Here is a 17927-nt window from a genome sequence, read left to right as displayed (position 1 = left end):
AGCAGGGGATGGAATCTCATTTTTCCCTGCCCTTGTTGACTATATGATATTTCACTATAATTGTTGTCATTAGAATGTGGCTAACCTCAGACTGTCTGAAATGATAATTTGTGAAATACTTTCAGAAGATATGCCTGGCGTCTAAAATGTATAACTTTGGTAAAAAAAAACTAAGACAGTTACTTTAGATAGCCTCATAACATTTTGAATCACTACAGGTATTACCTCCTATTGAATGCATTTTACATAAAGCAGTTTAAAATGGCATGCTTATTTATTCACTTTGTCTTTTAAATGGCTGGATGTACTTGCATTCTCATTTGTCAATTTACTTTTTACCAGTTCCAATGGCAAGGAAAGGAAATCATCTATATTACTGCTATTACAAGGATTGTGGCCATGTTGAGTAATCTGATTTGTATGTATTTATTCAAAAGATTTTTATGCTGTCTTTCCACCCAGTTTAGGATCCCCAACACAAATGGGAAGGAAGGTCACTGAGAGAACACCAAAACCCCCAAAAGTTTTCAGCTGCTGTTATAGGACAGTCATAGATAGAACAATGAATCTCTCTGCAGTTTCTCAGTTTTGGTGCCATGCCTGAGAAGACACATTCTTGGATTGCCATCCATCTAACCTCAGATGGCAGAGGCACCCAAAGCAGGGCCACTGAAAATTATTGTAGTGGTTAGGTAGGTTCATATAGGAATAGGCTGTCCTTAAAGTATGCTGGCTTCAAGCTGTATGGGCTTTAAATGTCAAAACCTTGAATTGGGCCCAGAATCAAACTGGAAGCCAATAGAGATGGAATAAGAAAGGAGTGATATGTTCCCGTTGACCCACTCCAGTCAACATTCTGGCTGCAGTGTTCTGTACCAACTGTGGCTTCTGGACACTCTTCAAGGATAGACCCATGTAGAGCACAGTGCAGCAGTTTAATCTAGATGTTACTAGGATTTGCACTACAGGGACAAGATCTTTTTTGCCCAGGAAAGGCTACATTTGGCTCACCTGGAATCTGGAATCTAATACTTCAGGCACCTTTCCTTTTGAAACAAACTCAGCTTGTACCTAGCACTCAAGAATTAGGGGCAGAGAACACATGGAAAGATACTGCTGGTGTCTGGAGAAGTACTTATATATAACACTTTATGTATTCTGATTTGGTAGTGTAACATTGCTATTGCTCATGACATGTACCTGCTGTGTTTGTGGCCTACTGTGATCCTAGTTCATATCAGATTTTTCTGGTACTTTGACTTGTAAAAACTGAAATTAGACATGCAAATGTAGCCACTACTGCTACAGTGGCCACGTTTTTTTTAAAAAAAAATTTAAACTCCACAAGTAGAGTTCCTCAGGGATCAGTCCTGGGACCTGTCCTGTTCAACATTTTTATAAATGATTTGGATGAAAGAATAGAGGGAAAGCTTATTAAATTTGCAGATGATATTAAATTGGGAGGGGTAGCAAATACGGTCAAAGACAGAGTAAGGATACAGGATGATCTCGACAGGCTGGAAAACTGGGCTAAAACAAATAAAATGAATTTCAACAGAGATAAATGCAGAGTTTTGCATTTAGGAAGGAAAAATCAAATGCATAATTATAGAATGGGGGAGACTTGCCTTGGCAGTAGTAAGTGTGAAAAGGATCTAGGGGTCTTAGTAGACCATACAGTGAACATGAGTCAGCAGTGTGATGTGGTAGCTAAAAAGGCAAATGCGGTTTTGGGCTGTATCAACAGAAGCATAGTGTCCAGATCACAAGAAGTGATGGTATCACTCTACTCTACTCTGCTCTGGTTAGACCTCACCTAGAGTATTGTATTCAGTTTGGGGCACTACAGTTTAAGAAGGATATAGACAAGCTAGAACATGTCCAGAGGAGGGCAACGAAGATAATGAGGGGTCTGGAGACCAAGTCCTATGAGGAAAGGTTGAAGGAGCTCAGAATGTTTAGCCTGGAGAGGAAACGACTGAGAGGTGATATGATAACCATCTTCAAGTACTTGAAGGGCTATCATAGAGATGATGGCGCAGAGTTGTTTTCCGTTGCCCCAGAAGGTCAGACCAGAACCAACGGCAGCTTTTGCCTTTTGTTATGCTGTCCCTCAGTGGAACAGGCTTCCTCAGGAGGTGGTGGGCTCTCCTTTGGAGATTTTTAAGCAGAGGCTAGATGGCCATCTGACAGCAATGCTGATTCTGGGAACATGGCCAGATTATGAGGGGGAGGGCGGAATGGGTTACGTCAGTGCTTAGTTCTCATGGCCGTCTTGCTTGCCCAGGGTAATGCCCATCTCTGCCTTGGAGCCAGGTAGCAATTTTCCACAGGCCAGTTTGGCTAGGGATCCTGGAGGTATTTTGCCATCTTCTGGGCATGGGGCAGGGATCACTGGGGCAGTCAACCGGGGGGGAGGTAGTTGTGAATTTCCTGCATTGTGCAGGGGGTTGGACTAGATGACCCTAGAGATCCCTTCCAACCCTATGATTCTGTTTCTGTGTTTATAATTGTTACAAGCCCATATTGGATAATGTGCATGATGAGGTATTGTGCCTACATGTATCCACCCAATGCCTGGAGCACTCCTGGAAGTTGTTTTAGTTTTATTATATAAAAAGATGGATGCATCTTCATATGTGCCTTCCTGTATCATTTTCAAAAGAAGGGTGAGGAGAAATTCCCACTTTAACTTGGCCAGAAAGTGCTTACAATCAGGAAGTTTCTCCACCCCGCCCCCCTTCATACACAGTGCTTGTACCGTTGTATGGTAAAATTACTAATGTAGAATTGGGTGCCATGGAAATAACAAGAGAAAAATCATTCTTGTTGCTCCATAGAAATAATAGTCTGTCTAAAACTTTCAAATAAGGGAGTAAAACTCTGCAAGTAGTTTTGCAGTTTCTCTCGGCAGAGTCCCAGTGTGAAAGTCAATTATGTACATATTTATGAAATTTTTATGCCACTTTTCAGTCTCTATTTCCAAATTAGTATACTGCCCAAACCAACTAAACTGCAACATATAAAATATCAGAAAACAAAAAAGCAGGCAATGTAAAGTAAAAACAAAACCAATAAAGAAACAGCAGACTTCAAAAAAAATTCAGCTGGCAGACACACAACAAAAGAGAGGTCTTAACCTACCTTTATATCAGTAAGAAGGGGGAATCCACACAGGCTTCCTGAGGGTCGTGTTCCATAGTTCTGGAGCTGCAACAGAAAACCCGTGTATTTTGTGGAAAGCATCTTGGCCTCCACATAAGAGGATATTTTCAGTTGTCTTATTAGAAGATTTGTGTGTGGGGGGAGAGTGATTGGTACAGGAGGAGATTCTTTCTGAAATAACTAGACCTAGGCTACTTCTGAGTTTTATACCAGCACATTGAATGGAGCCTGGAGACAAACTGGCAGCTGGTACAGATATCTCAGGTAGAGATGTAATGAGTGATATGTACTTTTGGTTTACAGAGATTGCAGCTGATTGGTTTTATTCAGCACTTCTAGTTGAATGCTAGAACTAGTAAGGCAGAGGTTCAGGATCTGTAATAGTTCTTCAGGACAAAGTAGACATTCTCTGACAGACTTCTAATGCCACTTTTCACCTCACAGAAACAACTATGCAAAGTAGAATATCTTGCATTTTTTACCCAACGTATTTTCATTTCTGGAAGAAAGGAAGGTGACCATGAGAAAAATGTCTAAACAGTCCTTTGGAGGTGAAGGGGCAGTGGAAACCAAATGCCTTCCATGTTCACGGTGTCATTATAGTTGTCTCCACACCCCAGGCAGTTCATGGACTGTGGCTCACTGAGGCATCACAAAACTTCTTTATTCCTCTAAAATATTTGTATGATGCCTCTTCAGAAAGATTTTCTTCTTGAGTTTGTAGTTATGTACAAAAACGTCCATCTGATCTGCATGCTGGTGTGGAGATGGCTCCAGTAGGAGTGACAATCATAAGAAGAAGATAACATAAAATGAGCCCTACTGGAACAGACCAAGAGTCCATCTAGTCCTGTCTAATGCAGTGGCCAACCAGTTACTCTGGAGGACCAACAGCACATAGGGGCCAAGGCCTTCTCCTGATGTTGCCTCCTGGCACTGGCATTGAGAAGCTTACTGTCTCTGAATGTGGATGTTCCCTTTAGTCACCCTGGCTGGTTGCCATTGATAGACCCGTGTGAGTCCATTATTCTCTAAGAAACCAGATGTAACAGTTCAAAATTCTGGGGTTTTTGTTCTGACTGTTGTGTTGCAGGAACAAAAAATGACATAGAACTATTTGTTAACAATGAAAAAATGTTAAACAAATAGTTTACAAAACTACCTAGAAGATCCAGAGGAAACCTTAGGCTGTGTGCATACAGATTACAAAACCAGCCAAACTTCTTTTGTGTTCCTTCTATTAAAACAGCAAACTGAAAAACAGGCTGCAGAGTTGCTATAAAGCTTCTGAAATATGCAGTAAAGCAATGCTCATTCCCTGTTCCTGATGAAGAGGCGTGTATAGGACTCAACAAAAACATGTCTCTTAGCATGCATCCAGTGGATGGTATTCATTATATTACTTATTTGGTTCTCATCTTTGGAACACAAATGACAGCTGCTGCAGCCTATGAAGGAAATGTGCAATGGAGCCATAAAAACATCAAGAATCTTGCATTGAATTTGTATGCCTCATTTTTATTTCAGCGTTTATTTCATATATATTTGATATGCTTGCCTTTTTGTGGAAAAAACATTTTTTTACAGTTGTATGTAATATACGAGGGTTTCTTGTAGATTTGCCAATGAAGCATTGCAGTTTTGTGCTGGAAAAGCAAAACAAACTGAACTGCCAGTAAAAAGAGCACTGGGTAATACATTATGTATTCTTTATGCGGTACCCAGAAGCGCTTTGTGAACTTTGGACACACATGAAATGATGATCTGGCTTTACAACATAATTAGCAAGACCAAACAGTGGTGTGTGGGTGGGTGGGTGGGTGGGGGGAATCTACGATTGGAAGTGAATTGAAGCCAAATATGAGGCTGAAGTTTGGTGCCAGAAATTGTTCAAATGTTACTAAAACTGCTCCCTGGTCCACTTGATCAGCTCTCCCCCCACTCCAAAGCCCATCTTCAGCTGATTATGAAACAGTGATTCATTATGAAATGGTCGTGTCCCAACCTTGTGTTCAAAAAGAACTTTTGACCCATCTCTTTTTTCACTTCAGAGGAAAAAATCTAAACAAAGCCGTTAGATTCCATTTGCAGATTTACATGCAGATATTAATTAATCCTGCAGTTTTACAAGTATAGACCTTTAAAGTTTACTTTTTTTCAAACTGTGAAATATGCTTGGTTTGCTGTTTCCAGGGTAAACAGAGACTTTAAAGTCAGCTAGCAGCTAGAAGAGAAATATCCTAGATAGCAGGCAGTCTACTTATAGGTCATTTTTAAAAAACTTTTTTCAGTCTTTTGTTATCCACCCCTCCTTTTTTATTTTGCTTTTTGTGCTTGTTCCTCGAAGTTAATGTTGTAAACACTCCACTAAAACTGATATACCACAGTCATATTAGGGTCTCCATGTATGTGAAAACCGTTGTTTTGAATGATGTGTTCAACTGAATAATTAATAAAGAGAAACAAACTTTTAATATCAGAATTTTACACATTTTTCCTGGCTGTTTTTTGGGGGTGGGGGTGGGGGATGGACATTCAATTCTTACTTTATGTAATGTAGGATCTTCACCTGGGCCCAAGAGCAAGGATCACTGTGTCCCTGGTAGCTTTCCAAGACCTACTAGGAAGTCATATATTCCTTTGGTTTATTGAAGACCTGAGATTAGATGTCTTAAGTGAGGAAGAGTGGCAGAGACCTCGCATGCAGGGGGAAGTCACATTGCAGTCGCCCTGAATCAAAGCAGGGTGAGTGACTCTTCTATGCTACCATAGTGTTGCCAGATAGAGCTGTTCAGTAGGTTGAAAGGCCAGCTCAGTAGAAGCTGCTTCTGCTTGTTTGAGGAGTTGTACTCAGCATGCTGTCATGATTTTGTTTCTTGCTATCAAAGCAAGTGGCTTGATTGTAGATCATGAGCTGAGGTTACCAGAGGCTCAGGGAACAATCCCAAGGAGAGATACCCCTTTCTAAGTTCATTGTAGTCAATAGCCTTAGAAGGGTTTACCTTATAATATTGCATTGTTATTCTTATACTGTGTATGCTGAAATTTTTATCCGTAGCTGTTATTTTTTATTGATTCTCAAAGAAATGCAGTCAGTTGAATAGGCAGTGGCATATATCTGAACATTATAAGGAATCTGAAGCCTGCATGTGTCCCTCATATCCTCATCTTCATTCTCCGCCGCCCTGAGCCCATCTGTGGGGAGGCCGTGGTATGAATCGAATTAAATAAATAAATAAATAAATATTTTGTTGTATTGATTTTATTTATACCTTTCACCCCAATAGGAGACATTGTTCCCCTCCCTTCCATTTCTTCTTTACACCAACCCAGTGAGGAAGATTGGGCTGAAAGTGTGTGATTGGGCCAGGGTCACACAGCCAGCTTCCATGGCAGAGTTGGGATTTGAACCTAGGTCTCGCAGATCCCAGTCCAGCACTGTCACCACTACACTACACCGGTACATGATCAAGGAACGTGATCAAAAACTGTGAACTTGCTCACATATGATTTGGAACACGGAACAAAATAGGCACCCATCACAAGAAGAGTTTGGCCTACCTGAGTTCAGTTTTTTAGCCTTTGACAGCCTCTCCACTAGACCAGCCTCTGTAGTATTATGCATGATTTTGGGTTATACAGAAGTAAATTTACCAGTGAAGATTTATACAAAACTTTTGATTACAAGCACCTCACTGCAGTACTTCCACTGCAATGAATCTCTGTAGATGGCTGGATTCTTTCCAACTTAATGAAAGCATGCACCATCCTATTTCTCAAGCATTCCAGAACCCATTTATAATCATTTACATTCTCCAACTATCTGCCATTTTTAGAGTTGTTATAGTTTTATTGTAGAATTCAGGCCACTATGAATGTTACAATACAGCCTGGACATTTTATTCTGTTTAGGAATTTTAATGGTTGTTTATACTTCTTTTTTTTTTGCTAGTGCTTTGTGATCTACTTCAATGGTGCACAGTAAGTGAATGTGTCGCGCTTCTGAGCTGAACAGTTCTTTATTTTCTATTCCCATTCGTGATGTAGATGAATGAACTTCTTAACAGGTTTAACCCATCTTTTGAGACTATGCCCATAGCATGAAACTCTTGATATTTTCAAGGACATTTCTTTATGCACTTGGGCATACTGTGTTAAATTGAAATTTTGAAATGTACCAATAGCTGAAAACATACTTCATTTCAAAATACAAAGCCAATAATAAGAACTTCCGCCCAGCTGACTTAAATCTATTAGCTAGCTATTCTGCATCAGGGTTAGGATGTTGGTTATGCTGCTGATCTTTCCAGAAAAAAAAAATCCATTCCTGTACTGAATAGACTGCATAATAGCAAGTTTAAGTGGATTAGTACAAAAAATGTATATATATATCCCAATGTTTTCAGTTTATTCTGCTTTAGATGAAACCTGATGTGACACAGAAAGTGCTAGATGCTGGCAAATAATCCCTGCGTTTCAAACCAGCCAGACAATAAACAACTCTATAATATTCAGAGTTGCAGCTTCTGTAGAGCCCATCTGTTTCAAAATAACCCTAATTCTGCTTACTAGGCGGAATGCTTTGTTGACTGGGGTTTGTCCTAGTTTTCTCCAGTGTGTTGCCTATGAGCCTCTGGTGCCATCTGGTGGAAAACTTCAAATACAACTAGAACTGAATTTGTTACTTTTACTCATGCTAGGTGCTTAGCTGAGAGGTGATTGAAAGTTCTCAAACCAAAGCATTTGCTTAGATACCTAGCTTTTTTCTTTATACCTGACATAGAAATGTTCTATTTTAATCTTTATTTTATCTGAAAAGAAAAAAAAGATTTAAAAGCCTCATACAAAACAGAAATAAACATATGACTACATTAGTGAAAAATCTACAAGTAAGCATCTGTAAAATGTTCCCAAACATCTAAATGTAAATCCATCCATATTTGTTGTCTATATGCCATAAGTTCAAATATAGATAAAGGTCCTCCATCTATTGAATTATGGGAGGTGGACATTTTTTATAATATAAGTCTTTTAGCTACAGTAGGGGCACAAAGGTCCATTTTCATTTATAATTAGTTAGATTCTGGGACACAGATAGGTAATTTAAAAGTAAGCAAACATCCACAAAGATCAGTGGGTATTCTTATACAAAATTATAAGTAATAACTTCTTCCCCAAAAGGTTTGTTTCTTTGTTTGTTTATTTAATCGCATTTCTAGACCGCCCTCCCCGTCAGACGGGCTCAGGGCGATTTAACAACAGCTTAAAACAATAAAAACATTATAAAAACATTGAAACATCATATCAAACAATTAAAATTGGTGGGTATAAAATATTAAAATACAGCATTGTCCTGCATGGATGGTGGAAGGTCTTCAGTGGTATGGCCGGCGAGAGGACAGCCTAGCCCCCCCCCCCCAAATGCCTGGTGGAACATCTCCATCTTGCAGGCCCGGCGGAAAGATAACAAATCCTGCCGGGCCCTAGTTTCCTCAGACAGAGAGTTCCACCAGGTCGGAGCCAGAACTGAGAAGGCCCTGGCTCTGGTAGAGGCCAGGCGGACCTCCCTGGGGCCAGGGACCATCAGAAAGTTCTTAGTGGCTGATCGAAGTGACCTCCGGGGAACATATGGGGAGAGGCGGTTGAATAACTGGACATACCAGATCATATGTTTAAGAGATGTGTCCTGTAAACTACAATGTCAGCAATTAGATACTGTACTTAGTCCTTTACTATAAAGGTGCCATTGTGTCTAATATACCTTAAACATATTTTTTACTGAATAAGTCACAGCTTGAGATCCATAGAAGTAACAGGTATAGCATTTCAATTCTTATCCTGTTGTTTTGGCAAAACTGGGTGATCTAACTTCTTATTCCATTCTTTCCTAAGATTTTGCATATCATATTTATTAACTGATATAGGTAAAGGTAGTCCCCTGTGCAAGCACAGAGTCATTACCGACCCATGAGGATGTCGCATTACGACATTTTCTTGGCAGACTTTTTACGGGGTGGTTTGCCATTGTCTTCTCCAGTCATCTACAATTTACGCCTAGGAAACTGGGTACTTATTTTACTGACCTCGGAAGGATGGAATGCTGAGTCAGTCTTGAGCCTGCTTTCACCAGGATCGAACTCAGGTCGTGATTAGGGCTGTGCACAGGTGGGTAGATTTGGTATTCCTGCTTCGGAATACCCTGAAATCCGAAGCGGCAAGCTGCTTTGGATTTGGGGTTCAGGAATCGCTTCGGTATGCTCTGTGAAGATTCAGAGCATACTGAAGAGAGGGAGGGAACTCCCCACCACCACCACCCACCCTCCCTGGGGCAACCCCTCTTCCCCCCACCCCCCTGGGGAGACCTCTCCACCCCCCACTCACCTGGGTTATCAGCTGGGTGGCAGCGGCAGCACAAGGCTGTCTGGCCTGGAGCCAGCTGGCTCCTCTGCTGCTGCACTGCCGCCGCCTGAGCCTGCGGGGTTGTGGGGAAGGCTGGAGCCGCCTCCTCCAGCCCTTCCTGCTCCTCAAATGGCTGCGGCGTTCTGGCGCCACGGTGGCCATTTGAGGGGCAGGAAGGGCTTTCTCTGCCTTCTCCAGCCCTTCCTGCCCCTCAAATGGCAACTGCTGCGCTGACACACCACAGCCATTTGAGGAGCAGGAAGGGCCGGAGAAGGCGGCTCCGGCCTTCCCCACCACCCCGCAGGCTTGGGCTACCGCACAGTGGCGGCAGAGGAGCTGGCCTTTAGCCACCACAAGGTAGGTGGCAGGGGAGGTGGGGGTTAATGTTTAAAGGGCAAGCCCCGAAGCTTTCCAAAGCATTTCTGAATGCTTCGGAAAGCTTTGCTTTGGTATTCCGAAGCGGGGCCAGCGGGGTATTCCGAAGCGGGGCCAGGTTTTAGTAGCTTGAGCAGGCTGGTTTCCCTTTTAAACCCTTTAACAGACTTTGAAGTGCCTTTGCTTGGTGTTCAGAATGTCACAGAAGACTACAAGTATGCTCCATCTTCGTCAGGCTGATTAGGGGTGTGTGGTCTTTTCTTTTTTAATTTGCAAACTATTTTTAGTATTCCTGTGGGGTCCCACAAGTAAGCAAGAAGCCCTTGCCTTGTGTCTAGGTGGCTTCATTTCAATATCATGCTGATGCTTGGCCATTAATTTCATTATAAAAGAGAACAAGTTGGGAGCTTGTGAAGAATGCAGAGGAATAAATGGTAGATTTTCCTCTCCCAGAGCGGTGCTCAAGTTAGTGTTATTGTTATCCCCACAATACAGCTGTGGAGATGGGGTTGAGAGGCGTGGCTTACCCAAGGTCACCTACTGAGCTCATGGCAGTAGTGGGGTTCAAATCAGCAGAGTGCTGATTCGCAGCCAAACCATTTAACCACTGTATTGGAGACTAATTGAGTAGCTCCTGAGCTGCCATTGTCTAATGGTATAGTGTAGCAGTCTTCGACTACTGTGGTTTGAGGACAGATGAGCAGGAAACTAACCCCGACCTTGAGTACTAATGCAGGGAGGAGGATGTTGTTACCGCCAGCTCTTTTCTACGTGAAAGAGTTTGGGACATGGAAACTGTGGCTGGGTGCATGCCTTAAATCCTCCAAAATACTTAAGGGGCTTGAGCTGGTCAGTCCCTTGTGCTCTCTTGCTCTGTATCCTCCTTCCACTTTTGTTCAGCTGACCTCAATGCCCTGGAGGGGAAGGTGCATGCTCAGGCCATTTTGGAGCATTTGTGCAAAAAAAATGTTTTTCGCCATGCCGGAGACAATGTGTCCCACAAGTATGCAGAAATGTTTACCTTATCTGTTGATTTTTTAATTTTGCTGTCTTGCTGATAGGCACATGGCTTTACTGTTAGACAAAATGATGGTTGATCTTAGATATATTTGTGTAACTTAAAATCAAGGGAGTGGTTATCACTCCATTGTGCACTAATGAATTCAATGGTCTTCACCCTCGCTCTAGGACCCATTCTAAATGAAGGCATCCTTCTTTGCCCAACGAGTCACGCTTCACAGCCTATAGCTTATTTGTATGGTTTCCCCCAATGGATAGGAATGTGGGAATAAAAAGGGGAGAAACTAGTACCTTCCCTGCCTGCACCATGTTTAAATAATTTTGCCGCAGTTTTGCTTGTAGTTTATAAACTTTTTTGTTAACAGAGGAAATTAATGCTTGGAGAGGAGCTTATAAACTGGGCTTTCTACTTCCGCTCATTACAGAGCAGATTTGATGAGCATCTGTTGGAGACTGAAAGAGCTAAAGGGATAGTGATGCTGCCTTGCATGAAGGAGTTCCTAGGTTCAGTACATGTAATCTTCTGTTAAAAGGTCTCAGGCAGCAGATGTTGGGCAAGATCTTTTTCTGCCTGAGATCCTGAAGAGCCTCTTCCAGTCAGGGCGGGCACGGGCAGTGCTTAGCTAAATGGACAAATGGTCTAAAAGCAGCTTCATGTCTTGTGTTTGTATGAAATCCAAAGCACAGGGTATATTTAGGTTAGTTTAGAAGATTGAAATTCACATAGTTAACCAGTAGACCATCTAAGAAACCAAAGAGGGGTGATGCGGTCAAAGCAGTGAGAAAGATGACCCATTCTCAACCCTTTGCCTTGACTTAGACTGCTTGAACTCACTGTAGAGGTCAGCTTAATGTGTTAACGACTAAAATAGACTTGGGATCTGATATGACATTAGAAGAAAGTATGTTAATTGTTCTATAAGCCCTCAGAAATGCATCTTGTAAATACTTTGAGGATTGCAGTGCTTTTTATTTACTTCTCATTTTAGGTGGCAGCTCAAGAAATTACAATGCTGAAAGGAGACCCTATGGCTTCTGGTTTCCCCCAGAGGGACCATCAGTAGAAGAACTTCAAAGGCAAAGGCTTAACAGATATGAAAGACAGTAAAATTCTTGAGTGTCTGGTGGTGATATATAAAGATGTTTGTGGTAACTACCACATGTTGGCCGATTTTTTTTCCTGCCACATTTAAACCGTCTTTCAGAAGAGAATGTTTCCTGTCAGGTATATATTTAAGAGGTGCCAAACTGTGTGAAAAGGTTAGGTCTAAATTGTACTTTCTTGGTCTGGGGATTTTAGAGATTAAGGTTTAAATTGAAAAGGTACCAAACAGCCAGACATAAGTTAAAGAATTCAGTTCACCAGGAACAATTCTGAGGCTCTCTTGTTCAACTCCTATTCATCACAGGGGGTGGAATTTTGAAGTTTCAGGGCATTTTTGACTGTTCAACCTTTGGAGGTCATTTGAGCCTACAGATGTATTCAAATATGCATTTGTAAATATAGAGATACTTTGTCAAACAGTTGTGTTCCAACATTGCATTATTCTATAATGTATTCATAGCAATAGAGTTAATTATTGCAAAGCATTAATGTAATGTAAATTAAGCCAGTAGTGAAAGAGTGAGTAAACAGAGTACGGCAATAGCGAACATAGATAATTAAGCAAAATTTTGAGATAAAAAGACGGAAGGCAATGTATTAAAAGTTATCACAGCTTTCATTTGGCTCAGACCTACCATCTACTAGCAGGTAAATCCACTTATTCTTTTGCTTCCAAGGTCATCTCAGAACAATTGTTTAAGGAGACAAAAAGCCCTTCTTGGGCGTTTTCTGCAGTGTTCTGGGACATTGCTGTATGCTTGTGAAGGGTCATTTTCAGTTAACAAAGTGTCAGTGATAGACTGTACATGTAAATTCATTTACATTATTACTCTCTCTGTTTTGTATGATACGCCTGAAATTTGTATTTAAGCCGAAGGAAGGGAACTTTTGCTGCCTTTGCCTTGTTCAGTATAATTTGAAGCATACTTTGATTTTATCCTGTTGTGCATAACTACTGGAAATACTTACACGTTGATTTATTTGGCTATTGGAATGCAAGTTGTCTTATTTGGCAGGATTCTGTACTTTTGAAACCTTAACGCATCTAGGAATTTTGCTCCGAATATATCAATATATACATTGCCTCACAAGAAACAGCTGAATGAGAACTTTCTTGAAATTTAGTTAATGTAATTTGTTTTGTCTTCTGGATTTCATCAGCAGATTCTCAGATACAACTATCAAGCATTCAGCATCTGCAGGATATTTTTTTCCTGTTCAATTCTGTCCCAAGGAAAACAAAACAAAGATGCAAATGCAGAATGGTTTGGGGCTTTTCAAGTGGTGAGGATCCTAAATCTGGTGTTCGATTTCAGATGGTCAGCAACAGATTTTACAGGCCTCATCATAGGAAATATTGATTCTTCCCATAATTGCATTGGCAGTGCAAAGTTTTGCTCTACATGTGCAGCGTATATACTAACCATGTTGTAGTCAGTCTTCAAACAGTTTAATTTGTTGTGGAAGCAATAGCATTTAGTGTTTAGAAAATAGCGTGTCCCCTTGTGAAAAAAGAACAATTTCTGTCTCTTAAGAGCTCCTGTCTTAGTGAGCTAATTTGAGTGCACTTTGCCATCATGTTTAAGCTTCAGTATTTAATTTGCAATGTTCTACCATTTCCAGAATTCTAGTAGTTATAATTTTATACTAATGTTCATAATAAAGATTTCTGTGCCTTTTTCAAAAAAAGCACCTCTAGCTCTTGAAAAGTTGATCTTTAGGTGGGGCAAGAGGTTTGAAACTTGTTTAATCATGTTTCTGTATGTTAATTCGCATTGTGCCTTGTAAATTTTCTTGCGGCTTGTAATTTTTGCTGTAAAAAATACATGTATTCCACACTTGTTTCAGATGAGGGGGTGTCTCTCAGTATCTTTTTCTAATTTATGAGAGTAAAAGGTAGGAGATGATGGAATAACTATCTGATGTACATTTAAATCTGTTTGAAGCTGTAGGAGTGATTATCTTTGAACTCCTTATAAGCAGTTTTATACATTTCTATTCTCATAGAAGAATCCTGCAGTAATAAAGTAACAACTGAGAAAAAGAGGTTCTCGGGTTGGGGACAGGGTAGGGGGAATACATGAACTACACTGAGTACTTTTTTGCTTCCATGCATGCATTTGCTATTGTATTAAATAGCGCTGTCCTGTAAGTTGCTAGAAGTACACCCACTATTAAATAGTCTGATAGAAATTGCCAGCTCCTTCCCAGAGTCTGAGGACAAGTTACACTGATGCTGTTACATACATATTTTATAGAACTCTTCCTAAAGAGTGTGTCTTCATTGCATCCCCTGTATGATACTTTGTTCCTGTTTTAATGTTGTTGTACACATTTAGAAGTTCTCCCAGGATAATCTTTGTGCCAATGAGCCAGGAAAACCACATCCGCCTCCACAAAAGTAGTTCAGAGATCAGTCCAAAGCACATCTACTTGAAATCCTAAGGCTTCTTCAATGGGGCACAGGAAAATGGTCTTAGAATTGTAGTGTTAATGTCCTGCAACCTATTCCAGGAGCTCTAGTTCTGGCATATATATCCTTTGAACTAACATGCTGTTCTTATATGACAGATCATTAAATAATAACAGTGTGCTTATATACCGCTTTTCTAGACAGATTAGAGCCCATTCATAATGTTCAGTGTTACTATTATCTCCACAATACAGCTGGGGAGATAGGGCTCAGAGGAGTGGCTTACCCAAGGCTACCTGCTGAGCTCATAGTGGAATTTGAACAAGCAGAGTGTTGATTTGTAGCACAACCACTTAACCTCTATGCAACAGCAGGTACCATATACATATACAATGACAGGTAGCATATCTATCCATTCACAATTCTCATAGCTTTCCAACAGCACTGAGTTTTGTGTGAGTATTCAGTATCCTGGAACTAGTATGTTAGCCACACAGTTGCTTTTGGGTGAAGCAACAAAAACTTGGGGTTTTACTTTATGTATCCTGGAATTTGTGGTCGCCGCCAATCCCCTAAAGCTTTAAAATAGACTTAAAGCCTTTTCCAGTAATTTCCTTAAGGTTTCTTTTAGCATCTGTGGTCTGCATACCTTCTGTGACACTGGAAAGAGCACTTTAAAAATGATATTTTAGAGAGAAGGGAATTCCAGTTATTTTGGTGGGAAGCAGACATCACAGGGAAAATACATTAAAATATTTCCTATGGACCACTCTGTTTTCTGTATGAAATGCTATTTTTAAAATGTGCCATGAAATATTACTGCTCATTTAAAGAGGAGGGGATAGTATTTTAGTGACAGTCTAAGCACTGACTGGAAGTTACCATGGCAACAACACATTTGTCATGACAGCACAGCAAATTGTCATATAAAGCCAGAATAAATTGTCAAAGCACAGCTAGCCAAGAATGCATAGACATATCTGCGTTCACTTTGTTTTGCATGAAAACAAAATACCTAATCTGTAGGGTTTTTCTACTGGTTAGGCCTAAGGGCTCTGAAGCCTTTCTATCTGAAATATTTAGGGCACAAATGTGATAAAGATCATGAATCTCCATGTGGCTGTAAAAGGCAAATGGTATGTGCAGCACCAGTTTGGATCAGTGCCACACAGGGCAGTGGGACTAAACCTTTAACCCCGGTTTAAATGTTTTAGAATGAAAACTGGGCTCCCTGTGCTATTAGCATTTTAAGTGGAAAACTATAGAGTTTTAAAGGGGTTGAAAGGTTATATGAAAGTTTATCTCCTCTGTGAATTTGGGGGGAGGTGAAAAAGTTCTGCTCTGTGGATGTTTGGCTGAATCCGAGGCTATATGAGGAAAGGGATATAAACCAACACCTTTAAAGGTCTGAATTTTCCCCTCAAAACACTTAACAAGAGTACAGTTTTTGTCTTTGCAGGAGATGCAAGGAATGCGTTTGGGCTGTTTGGTGGCAACAACTGTACAATAAGTAATTATACAAAATGATTGAAAATAGTTCAATACAAATTAAAATATAAGAACACTAAGAATGGCTTTTCATAATATCAACTAAACATAACAAAATGCAAACAGGACAAAACAAGTAAAATTTGACACCTTCGAAGGATTCGCCTGTTTTGGCAGAAACACTGCATTAGCCCACCAACAATAGAATGTTTTTATAGTTTTCTTCAGTGGTGAGAAAGCAAAGCAGGCAGGCTGGCATGGTCCATACCAGCCCAGTTACCCATGCTTACCAAGGACTGCACTGAATAAATTTCTTTCTTACCTCTGTTCTCATCTGAAGCATCAGTGCATCCTGTCAGTACAGGGAATGCTTTTTATTAGCAAGATTTGATCAAAACACTAGCATTCCATATCTCCTGAAATATATGCACTATAATTACTGCTCTTCCAGGAATCACAGTAGTGCTTGCCCACAAAGCACAAATGTGTGTTGTGTGTAGACTCAGATCCTTTAAGCATCACTTTATCGGTCCAATACAAATTCAATTAAACTGGGCTTTTAAAGACTTCCACCAGTTTGTTTTAGTAGTTCTGATTAACTCAGCTGCAGATTTGACAGCCTATTATTCTTAAAATAACTCAGGACAGGGCAGTACTATCTAGAGACATTTGTGCATACTTTGTAAACCGCTCTGAGTGGGCATTAAGTTGTCCTGAAGAGTGATATATAAATTGAATATGATGATGATGATGCCTGGGGTATAGTTTTGTGGCTGTTTTTCAGAGGAGAAATGTAATGAAAACACTCCTTGGAAAGGCTGTGACTGCGTAGTCACAACATTGGCGTGCATAACAACCCCACCAATGTGGAGTGCCATGTCACTGAGGTCCCTATGAATGATACACACACAGATGCAGCCAACCACCTCCTGGCAATGCTGTTGGGACTCCCTTAAGCAGCCACTGTCCACACATGGAGGGTCAAAAAGCAAGAGGAAAAGAGAAGTGGCCCATTTGTTCCCAAGGAGGCTGATGCCATGGCCAGTAGGAGCCCTGGAATTAGCATACTTCAGAAATCTCTGCAGATGTGGGTTCAAATGGATCAAGCGGTTGCATAGTTGCCACCCCCAATGGAAATATCCCAAGATCCTCTGGCCTCCTGATGCCAGAGGTTCAGGCAGAGTACACCCAAAATCTTTTGGCTTTTAAGATACCTTAAGTGAGGGTATCCATTGTGATATTGAAGACTGGTTCTTTGGTCAAAAAATCTGTAGAATGAGTTCCTGGCAGGGAACAGCTTGATCTCCTGAATACTAGATTTTTTTGAACCTCCAGAGCTCCTTTTCTCCATAAATAACAACAGGGCTCTTGAATTTCCCTCTATAAGCAAAATTCATAGATGATACAACCATTAAATTCAGGAAGGATCATTTGCCTATCTCCTGGCTATGATTGGCAAATCTGTGTCAAAAATTCTATCTTGTCTAATTCAATCACCTTCCATCAAATCCATGGGAATTATCTTGTGGGGTTCCACGGGGCACAATCTTATCTCCTTGTAAATCCTTTAGAACTCATTTGTAGCTGTGAAACTGGATGTCATCAATATGCAGATGACACTGAGCTCTATATCTATCTTATATCTCTCTATCCAAATTCCCTGGTGATGCAGTAGAGGCCTTAAGTCACTGCTTCACAGATGTAATCAGATGGTTAAAAATAAATTGAAACTGAACTCAAACAAGATGGAAGTGATGTTGGTTGGCAAGGCAGAGATCTCAAAGGACATTGCGCTCCTCACTTTCAATGGAGTTCCGCTGACCCTTGCAACTCATTTAAGAGCCTGAAGTTATACCAGATACAACATTGCTGCTATTGAAGCAAGTTGATACAGTTGTAAAAAAGGCTTTCTTCCAACTCAGTCTAGCCTGGAAAATGGCCTCCTACTGTGACATGACCGAT

At 40.7% G+C, this 17927-nt stretch overlaps 1 protein-coding gene across 4 annotated transcripts in view; it reads left to right on the top strand.

Moving 5' to 3' along the window:
* The window catches only part of RHBDD1 (rhomboid domain containing 1), a 42140-nt gene extending 28224 nt beyond the window's left edge, over window positions 1-13916 (top strand). For 3 of the 4 annotated variants that reach the window (XM_054982097.1, XM_054982099.1, XM_054982098.1), the window contains one exon: window positions 11949-13916. In XM_054982097.1, the coding sequence (XP_054838072.1) occupies window positions 11949-12067 (119 nt within the window). In that variant the 3' untranslated portion in view covers window positions 12068-13916. Of the gene's footprint in view, window positions 1-4414; window positions 4880-11948 lie in introns of those variants that run through there. The other variant, XM_054982100.1, reaches the window with a different exon arrangement.
* The last annotated feature ends 4011 nt before the right edge of the window (window positions 13917-17927 follow it).

This window comes from Eublepharis macularius, chromosome 6 (assembly GCF_028583425.1).
Source record: "Eublepharis macularius isolate TG4126 chromosome 6, MPM_Emac_v1.0, whole genome shotgun sequence".
In the NCBI taxonomy this organism is placed as follows: Eukaryota; Metazoa; Chordata; class Lepidosauria; order Squamata; family Eublepharidae; genus Eublepharis; species Eublepharis macularius.
Note: the sequence above shows the minus strand (reverse complement) of the source record. Positions and strands in the feature narration are given on the sequence as shown.